The 16,559-nt window shown below is 44.7% G+C and overlaps 1 protein-coding gene across 1 annotated transcript in view; it reads right to left on the bottom strand.

Moving 5' to 3' along the window:
- tspear (thrombospondin type laminin G domain and EAR repeats) overlaps window positions 1–11,296 on the bottom strand; it is a 44,713-nt gene extending 33,417 nt beyond the window's left edge. Inside the window, exon 1 of the mRNA XM_062976474.1 lies at window positions 10,993–11,296. Coding sequence (XP_062832544.1) covers window positions 10,993–11,086 — 94 coding nt within the window. The 5' untranslated portion in view covers window positions 11,087–11,296. The remainder of the gene's footprint in view (window positions 1–10,992) is intronic.
- Window positions 11,297–16,559: the final 5,263 nt, after the last annotated feature.

The following is a 16,559-nucleotide window of genomic DNA, read 5'->3' as shown; positions in this document are numbered from 1 at the left end:
GAGCTGACAGAGGGGGCTCATCCGCGCTCTCCCCAGGATGGATCTGAACTGGCAACCTTCAGGTCAGTAACCCAACCTTTAAGTCAGCAATCCTGCTGGCACAAGGGTTTAACCCATTGTGCCATCGAGGGCTCCAAGACACTAACTGGTGTCACTTTTATCACATCACTTTTAACACACCAACGGATGTGATAAAGGTGACAAAAATTTCCTTATTAAATCACTCTTAACTATAAGACAGGACAGGAGTCCCTGATGGTGCAATGGGTTAAACCCTTGTGCTGGTAGGACTGCTGACTGAAAGGTTTGTGTTTTGAATCCGGGGAGCAGGGTGAGCTCCCATCTGTCACCTCTAGTTCCCTATGCAGGGAAATGAGAGAAGCCTCCCACAGGACAGTAAAACATCAAACATCCGGGCGTCCCTGGGCAACGTCCTTGCAGACAGCCAAATTTCTCACAGCAGAAATGACTTGCCGTTTCTCAAGTTGCTCCTGACACAAAAAAAGGCTACAAATAAATATCCCCACTGTAATCTTTTGGGATTTGGGATTCCTAACTCATGCAACATTGCTTTCCATTGGGTTTTATCCAAAAATTCTAGTTTGGTGTATCTTGTTATTTATTTTAATGCTCATAAACCAGATCTCCAAATGAGTGGGTGACATCTAAACTGACCAAATAATAATATTGTCTTTGAAAACTAAACTGGATGCCTGCATAGGTTGCTCCTTCTCATCTAGTGTCCTTTTACACTTCACAAGTAGGGCATTTTCTATCCACTTTAACTGTTATGGTTCTGTCCTGAGATTTACATTTAAGGAAGATGCTTTTATAATTCTTGGCTACCAAGCTCTGATGCTTCCCCAAAACAAAACCCTGGAATTCCATTGGGTGTAATTGTGGCAGTTAAAGTGGTATCAAACTGCTATAACTGTGCAATGTGAAAGGACCCCTAATTAAATCAAAGTGGAAGGACGGATGTAGTAGATGAATAGAAGCAATATTTGCAATAAAACCACCTATGATTTGGAGCCCCCAGTGGCACATTGAGTTAAACTGCTGAGCTGCTGAACTTGCTGACCAAAAGGTTGGCGGTTCAAATCTGGGGAGTGGAGTGAGCTCCCACTGTTAGCCCCAGCTTCTGCCAACCTAGTAGTCCGAAAACATGCAAATCTGAGTAGATCAATAGGTACTGCTCCACTGGGAATGTAATGGCGCTCCATGCAGTCATGTTGGCCACATAACCTTGGAGGTGTCTACTGACAACATTGGCTCTTTGGCTTAGAAATGGAGAAAAGCACCAAGCCCCAGAGTCAGACACTGGACATTTTTTAAAGTTTGTTTTTATTAATTTATCAATCCAAATGTACAAGCTCACATTTTCCTCATTCTACAACAACTGGACACAACTGGACTTAATGTCAGTGGAAAACCTTTACCTTTACTTTACTATGGTTTGTAGACAGTTTCTGCAGATAGAGGAGCAGCTTTCTTAAACTGATGTGAAATGAAAAGCCAAACCAGTCCTTTTCAGTTCATCTCCCCTTTTTTAATGATTAAAGCCAGACAAAGATTAGACAGGATCATATTAATGAACAGCAGCTGTCAATACTTGAGAGAATGTAGGCAGTTTATGCTACGAAAATTCGGATTAGAGCGTTTTTTACTATTTACAAAAAATATGAAGATGGGCACTTTTCTGAATTACACACCCTAGATCTCCCCAGCCATGATGACCAACGGCGGTGTTCATTTTCTTCAGTCTCTCGGGTTTTAATTAATCACCTCACAGCACAATCTTTCCTGTTTATAAAGTCATTTTACCAATTACTCATCATGAGCAACCTCGAGATATTAATCACTGTGGTTTGTACTCTTTGTCATAAAGAGCTTACATGCATCTCCAGAGGTTATTTTGTTTTAACCACCTCAAATGAGTTGGAACATAATGATTTGGATTTTATCCATCTTCAAGATAGATATTAAAACCATGCACATGCTGCATTTCACACACCACAATTTTCCCCCCTCCCTAATTTGTAATGGTGCTTTCTAAGAAAATGATGACAAGCAAACAAGTAAACTAGGAGTCTCCCCTGACTCATGCAAATGAAATACATGGGAATCATTGAAAATGGTTGCTCTTTTAATGTTTGTTTTCTTTGCACTATTATTGCACGTTTTTCATAATCTCATAGTAGTTTAAATAAAGCCACATCAGTGGTGGTAGGTCTGCGTGAGCCATGCTCTTTGTGTATTCAAAACGAAATGAGTTTGCCTTGTGTAATACAAAACCTGTGCACCTCCTGTCAATGTCAGGTGGCTGTGTTGTGCAACAAATCAGGGCAGCGGGTTGATTTGGCAACCCTGAAAGATAATGGCTGAGGCACCTGCCAGGTTGACTGGGAGGGGTATTCCATGGCTCTGAGCACACTGGCGAAGAGCTTAGCCTGGCACTGTCAGTACATGCAAAACACCCAGGCCGTGCCAGATATCCATCAGCCGTCTTGTTCCCTGGCTGCCAAGTGTGCCAGGCCTCAAGAGGCAGAGGCAGTTCTCCAAAGACATTACTCTTTTGATCAGTTCAACTCAGATTTAAGCCCAGTTGGATGGATTCTCTTGTTTAACATGTTTCAGTTTATTATTATTTTTAAATGAATCCCTGGAACTGTCAGTGAATTATTGAAAAATATATTGATTGTCCACCAGGCCACAACTTAACTATTACTGCCTCAGGACAAATACTTGGTTTTTAAATTGGAATATAACTTTGGGAATCATCATCATCAGTAAATAAATATAAAGCTGCTATCCATTCAATGCAAGCCCAGTGGCACACACCACTGAACTGCTGAAATTGCTGACCGAAAGGTCAGCAGTTCGAATCCGGGGAGTGGGGTGAGCTCCACTGTTAATCCCAGCTTCTGCCAAACTAGCAGTTTGAAAACATGCAAATATGAGTAGATCAATAGGTACCGCTCTGGTGGGAAGGTAATGGCGCTCCATGCAGTCATGCCGGTCACATGACCTTGGAGGTGTCTACGGACAACACTGGTTCTTTGGCTTAGAAATGGAGATGAGCACCAACCCCCAGAGTCAGACACGACTAGACTTAATGTCAGGGGGAAACCTTTGCCTTTACCTACAATCCATTCAATGAAGGAGATGCAAATATCTCTTCCCCCCACCCCATCGAAGGCATTCTATTGGAAAATACTGATTTTTATTCTCCACAAATGAATCCACAGTATTTTGTTGCTGCAGTTCTTCCCCCATTGTCTTTCAGAGGCAAGAGGACAATAGGGAGGTGGCAACAGCAGCCTGTGCTTCAGAAGCATTTCTTCATCCTCTCATACCCATGAAGCCAGGGCCGTAGCCAGAAAAAAATTTCGGGAGGGGTTTTGAAAATTTCGGGGGGGGGGGGGTTGAACCCCTAGCACATACCCCTCCTCGCTACAAACCTGTCAATATGCTTGAGATAGTGCCTGGAGGGACTCTTAATGTTTTGCATCTCATAGACTTAGCATGGGGATTTGGTTAACCAGTTAAAATTCATGAGTAAACGAGATTTTTTTTATAACTTGAAAAATTTCGGCGGGGGGGTTTGAACCCCTAAAAAAAAACCCTTGCTACAGGCCTGCATGAAGGACACTATTTGGGGGGGGGGATGCCTATTGCCATGGCCACCAGCTAAAAAGCAGCTTGGCCACTTCATTGTTGCTTTGCCATCAAATAGCCATTGAAGGAACACCCATCATGATAACAGGTAAAATAAGGACTCGGGGTCAGAAAAATCCTGTTGTGGAAAGACATTTGCCTGTTGTTTATCAGAACCCCAGAGCAATCCTGAGTTTATCACAAGTCAAATGATTTGAAATATGAGATCAAGGGTGCAAGCCTATTTTTGCAAAAGGATAATATATAGCTGAGATCCTAAGCTTTATTGAGACAGCAGAATGCTTCACTATTTATGGGAGGCATTGGTGGCTATTCCCTTATTTTGGCTGCTTCTTCCAGGACACATTAGCAGTGAGGTGGGAGAGTAGTTTGCTGTTTCCCAGGCACAGTTTAGCTACAAAGGTGTACCAGGTATAGCCAATATAGCAACCAGGGACAGAAAGCAACAGCAAGCTGTTTTGCAAGCCCAGTGGGACCATGTGTAAGAAGATACTGAAGACCTCTCTGTGGAAGGTCCAGACCACATAGATAGGTATAAATCCCAATTACTTCAACATACATCACCAAGTATTCTTGCTATGATTGCAGCATAGTTTGGTATTGCTGTAATGCGGTACTATGTCTTAGGAAAAGGATTTCCTAGTTTTAATATCCCAGACTCTAAATATTAATGCTACAAAACTCTAACAAACCTGGCAAGGAAAATCTCATGCTTAGTTTGAAAGGTAAAATTTGCTATGATAAGAAGATCCACTCCAATTACAATGTAATATTTGCAAGTTTTAATAGCTGAATTGAACTGATTAAAAATGGAAAAACAGGCAATATCACTTTGGAAGCCCATAAGTGAGCACTTATTTCCATGACAGAAGACGTTTAAAGAAAAAAAAATCCATTATTTTAGCCTCTGATGTGAACAATTTTGGATTTTGGAGTACCTATGTTAATATCACAAGAGAATGTGCATTTGTAGATTTTTGATTTGTGTGCCTAGCTGTAATTGTATTTATATATAATTACTAACAGATGTAATTATACTGAAAGATAAATGTGAACTCATATATTATCATTCTTGTAATTTCCATTTGAAATATCATCTGTATTTATGTCTCAATTTACAGCTAAATGTCTCTTCCCATCAGCCTTGCTGTTATTTAGTTGATAAGCAAAGTTAAGATTAAAAATACCAACTTGAAAAACTAACAGTGAGATAGAATGAGAGTTAATGGTTTGGATTAACAACAAACAAACAAAAAACGTAATAAGAAACTGTTGCAGTCTCCAATCCTTCTTCCTAGACTGCAAAATGATTTATTCTCAGGGCCGGCCCCACTCATGCGGCAGCTGACGCCGCCGCCTCGGGCGCAGGCCCGGGGGGGCGCCGTCAGGCTGGGCGGGAGGCGGGGCACCGCCCTGACGGTGCCCCGCCTCCCGCCCAGTGCGCCCTGGCCCGTCTGGCCTGCTAGAAAAGGCCAGACGGGCGAGCGGGGGTAACGTGGGAGGCGGGGCCAGCTCTGACACCGCCCCCCCGCCCAGCGTGCCCTGGCCCCGCCTCCCACGTTGCGTGGGAGGCAGGGCCAAGGCACGCTGGGCGGGGGGGGGGGGGAGCGGCGTCAGAGCTGGCCCCGCCTCCCACGTTACCCCCGCTCGCCCGTCTGGCCTGCTACACAAGGCCAGACGGGCGAGCGGGGGTAACGTGGGAGGCGGGGCCAGCTCTGACGCCGCCCCCCCGCCCAGCGTGCCCTGGCCCCGCCTCCCACGTTGCGTGGGAGGCAGGGCCAAGGCACGCTGGGCGGGGGGGGGGGGAGCGGCGTCAGAGCTGGCCCCGCCTCCCACGTTACCCCCGCTCGCCCGTCTGGCCTGCTACACAAGGCCAGACGGGCGAGCGGGGGTAACGTGGGAGGCGGGGCCAGCTCTGACGCCGCCCCCCCCGCCCAGCGTGCCCTGGCCCCGCCTCCCACGTTGCGTGGGAGGCAGGGCCAAGGCACGCTGGGCGGGGGGGGGGGGGGAGCGGCGTCAGAGCTGGCCCCGCCTCCCACGTTACCCCCGCTCGCCCGTCTGGCCTTTTGTAGCAGGCCAGACTCAGCGGAGGTTCCTCCAGGCCGCAATCGCGGCCTGGAGAAACCTCCGCTGAGTCTGGCCTGCTACACAAGGCCAGACGGGCGAGCGGGGGTAACGTGGGAGGCGGGGCCAGCTCTGACGCCGCCCCCCCCGCCCAGCGTGCCCTGGCCCCGCCTCCCACGCTGCGTGGGAGGCGGGGCCAGGGCACGGGGGGCGGGGCCAACTCTGGCCCCGCCCCTCACTATTCGCCCTGGCCCCGCCTCCCACGCAGCGTGGGAGGCGGGGCCAGGGCACGCTGGGCGGGGCCAGGGCGCCGGTGGCGGGGGCGCTTTTCAGCGCCCCCGCTTTACATCAAAAAATATCTCCGGCCGGCCCTGTTTATTCTCTTCAGTCTTATGAACACCTGCAAACAGAGTCAAATGTTTTGGTATTTTACAAAGGGTTTAAGAGCCCCATGTTTGTACAAACATTTAAACAGAGCTTTGAAGCTAGGGCTATATTGCATGTCAAAATATTCTGGTAAAGAAAGTATATCATTTTCAGCAGTGGTTCCCAACTTGTGGGCCGTGGCCCACTGGTGGGCTGTGAGACCTGAAATAAGGTCTGCAAGACATCTGGAGAAATTTGGCACCAGGGTTTGGAGGAGAGTGAGATAGAGAAGGAAGGAAGGAAGGAAGGAAGGAAGGAAGGAGACACTAGCACATTGCCCTCACCCTCGCCACCACTTTCTCAGCTTTGGGAAGCTACCCAGGCTAGGGTGGAGAAGACTCACCTGGCGGCACGTAAGAGAGAGAGAGAGAGAGAGAGAGAGAGAGAGAGCGGGAGAGAGAGAGGGGGAGAGAGAGGGAGAGAGACCACATCAGCTCTAGATTATTAAATACGGTATTCTGTGAGCGAGCAGATGGTGACTACTGGAAGGCATATGTTCTGTATCAGAAACTAGAGCTGATGTGGTCTATCCAATGCAATTTTCTGAATCGGCACCCCAAAAATCCAAACCTAATCTAAAGTTGACTAAATAATAATAATAATAATAATAATAATAATAAATAAATAAATAAACTTTATACTCCACCGCCATCTCCCTGAAGGAACTCGGGCAGCTCACAGAAGCACTACCAGGGCTAAACATAAAATAAACCCTGATTTGTAACCTTGTTGGAGTTTGGAGTCCCTTGCCAAAGTGGTCCCTGGTCAAAAAAAGGTTGGGAATCACTGGTTTTAAGAAAAAATTGAAATCTCAACTGGGTCTTCATAATCAGAAACCATCACACTATGTAACAAAATTTGGAAAGAAAATCTGTTCCAGGTTTGAAAGTATTATTTCCTGTTTAATTGTGCCATGCTTACTTTGAAAATAGTTGTTATACTCCAGAAACTTCATTTTTGTGGTTGCCATTTTTAACCTTTCAATGTTCCATTTCTAACCTTTCTTTTGCCATTTTTAACCTTTTGTGAAGATCACAAAAACAAAGTTTTGCAGATTAATAAACTTTCCCCATGTTTTTATGATAGACCCAATTAGGAAATGACATGTATAACCCAGGAACAAAATCATGTTACATAGTGTTATCGTTACAGCTTCACAGCAACTGGTGGAGGAAGAATATACCATTTTTATTTAAGATTGACTATTGATACATAACACATTTAACACCTAGAGTCTTCAGTGCAGGAGTTTTGTAACTTGTGATGCAGCATCTGTATCTATTCACGTATATTGACCTCAAGTATAAGTCAAGAGCATGGTATATTATAGAGGTTGATTACAGATTACATAAATTATAAATAAACTACAGTTTATATAAATTATAGATGTTGATATGACCCGTGGATAAATTGATGGTCATTTCATGGAGAAGGGAAATCATCAGGGCCATCTCAAGGGACCAGCCACCCTTGGCCACAACTATCATCATTTTCCAACTGGGACATACAGAAAATCCAGAAAGATTGGGGCTTCTTTTAAGTTCTTTCAGGATGATCTAAACTTTCATCTTTCACAACTCTATTCACAGAATGGAACGGTTCCTTTTTTGATAAGAGTTGAGGTACAGTACTTATTCATTGACCCATGAATAAGTGGATCCAGATTTTTTGGGTCAAATTTTTACTAAAACTATTTTTTTTAGACTTATATATAGTATCTCCCCAAAACTGTATTATAATTCTTGGAGATTGCAAGAAAAAAAGATGGAGTGAAAAAGAATGGTGGGCAGCCCCAAACGGAACAAAAGATCTGTAGGTGGCAAATTCTAAACAGACTCTTAAAAGGAAATTATTAATCCAATTACAATAAACCCATTTTGATAGCTGTCTGTGTTAGCAATAACATGTGTGAGGTCCTCTGTATTAAAAAAGTGATGAATGTAGTCCACATCCACTTATCTTGAGCTTTTCAGGGGTTATTTGTATCTATTTCTTAGGGGGCTCTTCTAATTTTTAAAAAAACTTGGACAAGGTTTACTAAGGTGTTCCAATCTACAAATTGTTGCAGCACAATGGGTTAGACCCTTGTGCCGGCTGAACTGCTGACCTGAAGGTTGGGTTGCTGATCTGAAGGGAGTTGGAAAAAGGGCTTCTTTACACGGGGGAAAATAACCCCGTTTTGCAGCTTTTATTTGAGGCTTGGATGGGGCCTGCCAAACGCCATCACACAACGCATGGCAGGCCTTGCTCACATTTTGCCCAAAGTGAAAGGGAAGCGCTGGAAGGCAATTCCCTCACCACTACGGGGAGGAAAGTGTGTTTTGAGCTACCTGCACTTTTCCTCCACAAGTGTGTCTTGCAATTGAGCTACCCGCACTTTCCTCCACTTTTCCCCATATGACGGGGGAAAGGTGGTGGGGCAACACATGTTGTTGTGCATTGCTGTCCTTTTTCCAATCTGATGGGGACAGGGTGTCAATGCACCATATGATGGGGGAAGAAGAAAGGGTGCGCAGAATGCCACAAGCCTCTCTGTGCACCTTGCCTTTCAACAGCGACTGCTGACAAAATGTCATGGCTCAAAAGGGCCGTATGAAGAGGTTCTAAAAGGTTGCAATTGTTTCTGGGAATTGCTAGAGAGTAATCTGGGAGAGCAAAAATTTCATTTAATAATAAAAAAAAATGGGAACTCAACTACCTAACATATTTGCCCTATCTGGAAGAGCCCACAGTTCATGTCTTCATTATCTGATATTATAACAATCAGAAAAAAAACTGAATATTCAAATGAAAATTAACTTAAGACTTTTTTTCCACACATGAATTTAAAACTAAACTTTTGGTGAAATAATCCCTACATCAAGTATAGGGTGGAATAGTTTTGTATGCTTTAAAGTTGTTTTTCACTTGCTGTGATCCTTAAATGAACCTATTATAAGGTTTTCCTGACAAGATTTTGTCAGAGGGGCCATGCAGTTGGTTTCCTCTGGGGCAGAAAGTGTGTGACTTCCTCAAAGCCACCCAATGGGTTTCCATGGTTGAGTAGGGATTCAAATCCTGGTCTTCTAGAGTCCAAGTCCAACACTCCACACTAGTCTAAGGACCTCATCACATCAGTCCAGCAGTGGGGAAAATCCATCTGGCAGTGGGTAAAGCTGCCATCCTGCGCCTCACACACCCCCTTCCCCATCACACGGGGGAAACTGTCACTGCCTGGCTTTCCCCTACGCTGTTCCCAGCTTAGGTAATGAGAACATAGGTAGCCACTCGTGTTCTCAGGGCTCTGTCCTATGATGCTTCCAGGATGGAGCCAGGATGGAGCCCCACTGGAAATAGCCCTGTATCATGGGATGGGCCCTGGAGGGCTCCATCCTGACTCTATCGTGGAAGTGTCATAGGACGGGGCAAAGGCCCCATGTGATGAGGTCATTTCTATGACCTCAATGTCTGCTCTGACACTTGAGCAAAGATAAAAATGGATATTTAGTAAGCAGTAAAAGGTCTGCAATGGCAGAATGATAGCATTACCTACATACCCATTAACATCCATCACAAGAAATACAGTGAGCTTTGTCAGTACACTTTCTTCTGTACAAGGTTTCTCTACATCTTACATGGTACCGGAAATAGGAAAGCCCTAAGCAGTGGTGATTTTTCAGTTATGCTGTGCAATTTCTTTGCTGTCCTTCCAGCAAAAGAACTGAGTCATTGAGCAAGTGAAATTACTCCAATTTCCAGCTTCTTTGCTCTCAGGGCAATCAAGTTACACAACACCGAACAAGGATATGTAACAGTGGCATTTTGTTTTCCTTCAACAGACATGTGCTGATGAAGAGGCAAAGTGCTGTTCAAAACTTGCAGCTGACTCCCCTTTTATGTTCCATGCTATAATGCTGTTAGGAGGAGTGGAATGATTGTTTGGAGTCAATTTATTTGTTCAGCTGACTGTGGCTGGGATCTTACAATCTATGCATTCAAATTTAGACAGCACATGCATCAAAGCAATGGTGGGCAAAATGTGACTACGCAGATGTTCTCAGCTTAAAACTCCCATCATCCCTCATCATTAACTTTGCTGGTTAGGACCTATAAGAAAGGCATTCCAGTGTGCAGTCCAGTATATAGAGGATTACATTCTGCCTACCTCTGCTTTACAGTATAACACAGTGTGGTCAAACAAAATTACTCCACGCCCTTTCATAAATGCTGCTAAAGATTTCCACCAATATGTCCCAGCAAGAGATGGAAAAGGAGTTCACTGCATTTAGAATTCCCCATGAAAAACATGAGTTTTGCAGGGAGATGAAATATGAAACACCTCAGAGCAGGAACCAACTGGGTCATGATGTCCATATAATTCTGCCCACACTTTTTATAAGATTGTGTGAGGAATTACCCAATGCACCTTATGTAAGGATACATTCAACAATTGTAAAAGTGGTTTCCTACATGTATCTGGTGCCTCAGGGTTCAGCTTACATTCCATCCTAGTGACCAGCCAAAGCTCTATGCAAAGATGGTCAGTGTTCTCAGTCAGATATTAGAAATACCAATTTCACTGCTATGCTGGTTCACCCCATCTCCCAACATGTCTATGAGCCCACAGTTTTGCATAAGTACATGAACAAAATACAATGAGCAGCACAGTTAGGAAAAATGCATACACAAAGGTATTGAAGAAAAATATGCACAACATACAAAATTCCTTACAGGGAAATAGGAGAAAGGTTAAAACAGCTTTCGGTCAGGACAAGAATGTTGACAGCATTGTGAGAGATGAGAATGAGATGCACAGATTAGCATATCCCTACCTGCAGCTCTTACCTGTGCAGTGGTCCCATGACTTCCCTCCTCTGCCCAGGGACTGTTCAATTCCCAAGTGCAGAAGCACAGCCCAAACCAGGAGCAGAGCAGACATCAGGGAACTTGGTCACCAGGTCCATGCAGAAGAACCCTCCTGGTCATCATCTAACCTCTTCATCCTAAACATCTCAAGGATTCATTCAGATTCCAAAGGCTTTGGCTGGGAGGAAAGACATGTGTTCAGTGAGCCAGCACCCTAGAACTTCTGCTTCTCATAGAAGTAATGAAGTTCAGGGTTGGTCACCATAAATCAATGTCTCCTCCCTTAGCCTCCCCCCCCCCCAATATATTCCGCCTCATGTCACCCCCAAAATACCACAAATTTCTTGTTCAATCTGTTAGGAAGCTACTAGGTAAGAGTCATTTTCCCACAGATGGGAAATGTTCAACAGAGAAAACAGCCAAGCAGGGAGCTCTTCTTAGCAGGCAGCTGCCAAGTTGCTGAAATGCTCCATCAGAAAGAGACTTCATACTAACTACAAAGTCTGCAACAGCAGTGAGTGGCAATTTTCAGACATTTAAATGGAAACTAGCCTGGAAAAAAAGAGAAGAGGGAAAAGAGGAGGAGTTCTACTGCCTTGAGGAGCTTTTCATCTTTTGCCCAGCCCACTTGAGGTTAGGTTTTAAATAATGATTAAGCAAAGGAATTTCCCTCTCCAGCAGAGACAGTGCTCAGTGGGGATGGCATATTGAAAGGAGCAGGAATACTGTACTTCACCAGCTTGTGTGCAGAGAGAAAATAAGTCATCAGAGAAGCAATATGCATGGCCATAAGATGCAGGAGGAAGAAGGATTCTGCATCCCTTCCACAGGTCTTTGTTTTTGCTAAGACATATTCATTCCACTTTACATATGGAAATAACATTCTAAGCTCAGAATGTTCTCAGGGCAGCATGACCACAATCCTAAGGGTAGCCCAAACTAGAATCAACCTTGTGAATCAATGGGGATAAATGTAAGAGCTAACTCATCATTCAGGCCCTTTTTGGCTCTGGTTGATGGTCTTGCGATCTCATCAGAAGGGATTGTTTTTGGTGGCAACACCAGTTCCTCAGCAGTTTTGCAACAGAATATGCTGGCTCCCATCCCATGATGTAGAACTACTTCCAGCGGGGCTCCATCACAAAATTGATGGGGAACCGGCATATGCTGCTGCAGCGGCAACATGGGAGGCTTGCTGTGTTGCATTGGATCACCGGAGGGAAGCTGGGTGGCACACGCTTCTGATGAGGTCGTATGTGCTCCAGTAAGATCTAAAATGAAAATAAAACACCTATTGTCTGCTTAAATTCTATGTGGATAGCAACCATCAAATCGGTATGACTTTTCTCACTACTTGAAATTGAAGGGCCAACCTTGGGAGAGGGAGAGAATCTATTACAGATTCTTTAGAACAGTGATTCCCGAAGTGGGCACTACCGCCCTCTGGTGGGAGCTGGAGCGATCCAGGGGGGTGGTGATGGCACCTATTAGGACACGGGGCGGGGCCAGAGGAGGGGCAGGGCCTCTTCCCAAGTGCCGGGGACAGGGCTGAGCCCCTGAGGTGCCTGTTAGGACATACAGGGGCGGAGCAAGAGGAGTGGGTGTGGCTTCTTCCCAAGAGCCCGAGACAGGGCTGAAAATCTATACCTCTCCTGAGGCTCTTGTTGGTACACAGAGAGCGGAGCTAGGGAACGAGGCAGGGCCTCCTTCCAAGAGCCCAAGACAAGGCTGAGCCTCTATACGTCTCCTGAGAGGTCTTTTAGGACTAAAGGACGGGGATGGGATGGGGGCGGGGCCTCTTCCCAAGAGCGCAAGACAGGACTGAGCCTCTGTATACCTCCTCTGAGGCGCTTGTTAGAACACGGGGGTGGGGTATAGAGGTTCAGCCCCATCAGGCACTTGGGAAGAGGCCCTGCCCCCTCCTCTAGCCCCACCTCCTGTGTCCTGGCAGGCGCTGAAGGATAGGGGTAGAAGCTCAGCCCCGCCTCAGAGCTCGTAACTCCGCCCATCCCAGTCCTGGCCGCCTATTTGTGGCCCTGCCCACCTCCCATCGCAGCCCTACATCTTGGACTAGGAGAGAGGCACAGCCCCACCTTCTTCTTTTTTTAACATTTTATTTATAGTTTTAGTGATACAATAAAAAGAGAGAGCCACATGTGACCATATGAACAGAAAAACAAGCAAAAAGAAAAAGAAAAAAAAGAACACACACATACACAACCCCCCCCAACCCCCCCCCCCCCCCAAATACACAACCACATAATTCCCCTTGGCCCTCCCTCCTCTCTGCGTTACCTTCCAGTTCCCCTGCTCTGCAATTTGATTCTTGTTTTTCTCATTTCTCTCCCGAAACAATGTTTTTAGAACCCAAGAGTGTCTACTCTTATCTAATATCACCCTCTATATTTTCAAATTTCTTTTTTCCTTTAGATATTTTCTTAGTTTGTTCCAGTCTGTTTTTGTCCTTGTATTTTTTGAGATTATCTGCGTTAATGTGTCCATATTTTGTATATCCATCAATTTCAGTGTCCATTGTTCTATTGACGGTGTCTCCTCTGTTTTCCACAGTTTTGCAATCGTGATTCTAGCTGAGCGGCAGGCCAAATAAGTTTGGGAACCACTGCTTTAGAACAAGGTATTAAAAAATAAGGACCTCATCACATTGAAGTTCTCAAGCTAGGGAACAGCAGGGGCATCCATGGGGCAGCAGGACAAATATGGCGGGTAGGAGGGGAAACCATCGTCCTGTGCCTCACGTCACCTGCATCACCCTTCCCCATCCCATGGGGGAAACTGTCGCTGCCTGGCTTCCCTCCTCACTTTCCCTGGCTTACCTAATGAGAACACGGGAAACTTTCCATGTTCTCAGGGCTCTGTCCTACAATGCTTCCAGGAGTGAACCAGGATGGAGCCCCACCAGATGTAACCCTACTCATATGGTGGGCTACGGCAGGCTCTGTCCTGGGCACTATCCTGGAAGTGTTCTAGGATGGAGCCCGAAGGAAATGTGATGAGGTTCAAAGAGTGCTAGAATTCCTGGAATTTGTAGTGCAGAGAAGGGCATATAGAATTATCACCCTGAGTATTCCAGTGCTCCCCAAACTGCAAATCTTAGAATTCCATAGGATATAACCATAGGAATTAAAGGGGAATGATAGCCCTCTGCTATAAATCTTCATATTTGTGTAGTGTGAATGGGCCTCTGATCAGCTCCATGGAAAGCAATTTTGGCTGCTTCATGTCTCTGGGGTTGCTCTTTTAGGGGGGAACAATCATGACAGAGTAGTGATGCCATTTCTCCCATTTAAGATATAAAGAGGAATGGGGATGTGAGGTAGTGGAAACAAGTCAGTGACATGAAACTCTGAAAGAACATCAAGTTGGACATTCTCTGAGCCCTAAATCATAATTAAATTCTGCTTTCATACTAACCTGAAACAACACCATGTGTGGCAAATCTTCAAGGATCTCTGAATTCATGCTTTCTTACAAACTGTATTATGCTGCCTACATAAATCTTACACAGTAATTCTCATAGATTATGGAACACAGACATACATTCTTAAGATGTTTGGAACTAGGCATCTCTGTGGAAGAACTCAAATTCCTGGATGTGGTTTCAATACGTATTTTAAATTTCAGTTATGGTTTTGGATTCTACAGTGCTGTCTTAACAATGGGACAGCAGTTTGCTTGAGAAAGGAAAAATGAAAAATTGGGAACAAAGCCCATAGCAGAGATTTACAGTGGGTTTGATCTGGAATGTGGAAGAGTAGAGGCTGATACCTGTGAACATTGTCGTCGTCGTCTCACTCGTTCAGTCGTTTCCGACTCTTCGTGACCTCATGGACCAGTCCACGCCAGAGCTCCCTGTGAACATTGTACATACACAAAAATTAGAATGGTAATGAAAAATCCAGTATAAAGCTGAAAAAGAATGTGCATGGGCAAAAGAAAAAAAAACAGACTCGGGGCTGTAATTAATCCAATTTAGTTGGCAGGTATCCTGTGGACATTAATATAACATTTTTAAAAGCCTTCAGATTTTAAATTAGATACAGACTGTTGTACACAAAACCCTGAAGGCTTCAGACATTGCTGTGGCATCTCCACAAGACAGGAGCCCAGCCTACTGTTACATGTTCCTTTGTGGAGATGGGAGAGGAAATGGTTAGCAAGAATGTGCTCCTTCTGAGAAAGGCCATGAGAACCCTAAATCCTTCAGAAATCTTTAATCTGGTTGTTCCAGGTGTACCCTGGGCCCACAAGACTTCCCAAGACATCACAGACCTTCAATCTGCAAATAGTCAAACTCAACTACTTTTTAAAATAATTTGTTCTTAGCAGTGTCACTGCAGATGCTGGAGAATTCACCCCTTCATGAAAGTTTGCTATTGTTGATGTGTTTCAGGTTATTTTTGACTTAAGTAACCCTCAGACAAGCCAACCACTGGGTTTTTCTGACAAGAAAAATTTCTCTAACACTGAAGGAGTGGGACTTGCCAAAGATTACTCAATGGGTTTCCATGACCAATCAGTCAGTTGAACCCTGGTCTTTGAAGCAGCAGTCCAATGCTCAAACCATTACATCACACTGGCTTTGACATTGTTGTACAGTCTCCAAATTTCTAGCATTGCAGGGTGTAAGACAATGAATATCATCTACTCCTAGAAATATAATATTTACTGTTTTTGCATTTCTTTGGAAAGCTAGCCTTCTCTTTTCATTGAATGCCTAAACTAAATTTCGAAAGGCTCAAATAATTTTGTAAGTTGATACAGTGCTACAGAGTTGGGAACCGAAGTAAAATGTCATTGGGAAGCAAAATCCTTGTTGAGAAAAAGATAATAATTCTGCTTCTTTCTCCAGGTAGCAATACTTCTGTTAGTTCCCGTTATGTGGGGATGGGATCCGGGGATTGCAATCTTTTGTTGTTAGTCATCGTGATTACAAATAATAAGACAATGGAACAAACCTTGGAAAATTCATGTCAAATAGCCTTTAGAAAGACACATTTACAGTGTAACTTAAAAATAAGTAGACTATGTGAAGGAGGCCTCGCCACCTCTCCAGACCAGTTTCCATTGCTGAATCACTTTCATTGTAGAATCATAAAATCATAGAATCATAGAATAGTAGAGTTGGAAGAGACCTCATGGGCCATCCAGTCCAACCCCCTGCTAAGAAGCAGGAAATCACATTCAAAGCACCCCCGACAGATGGCCATCCAGCCTCTATTTAAAAGCCTCCAAAGAAGGAGCCTCCACCACAGTCTCGGGGAGAGAGTTCCACTGCCGAACAGCCCTCACTGTGAGGAAGTTCTTCCTGATGTTCAGGTGGAATCTCCTTTCCTGTAGTTTGAAGCCATTGTTCCGTGTCCTAGTCTGCAGGGCAGCAGAAAACAAGCTTGCTCCCTCCTCCCTATGACTTCCCATTGTGAAGGAGTTCCTTCTAAGGTTCAATTGATATTACTCTCCTGTAACTTAAAATCATTTGACCTGGTCTTGGGTCTGCTCCTCACCTCTGTGGCAACCTTGGGGTATTT

This window comes from Anolis carolinensis, chromosome 3 (genome assembly GCF_035594765.1).
Source record: "Anolis carolinensis isolate JA03-04 chromosome 3, rAnoCar3.1.pri, whole genome shotgun sequence".
NCBI classification, from domain to species: domain Eukaryota; kingdom Metazoa; phylum Chordata; class Lepidosauria; order Squamata; family Dactyloidae; genus Anolis; species Anolis carolinensis.
The sequence above is the reverse complement of the archived record's forward strand: the minus strand, read 5'-3'. Positions and strand labels throughout refer to the sequence as shown.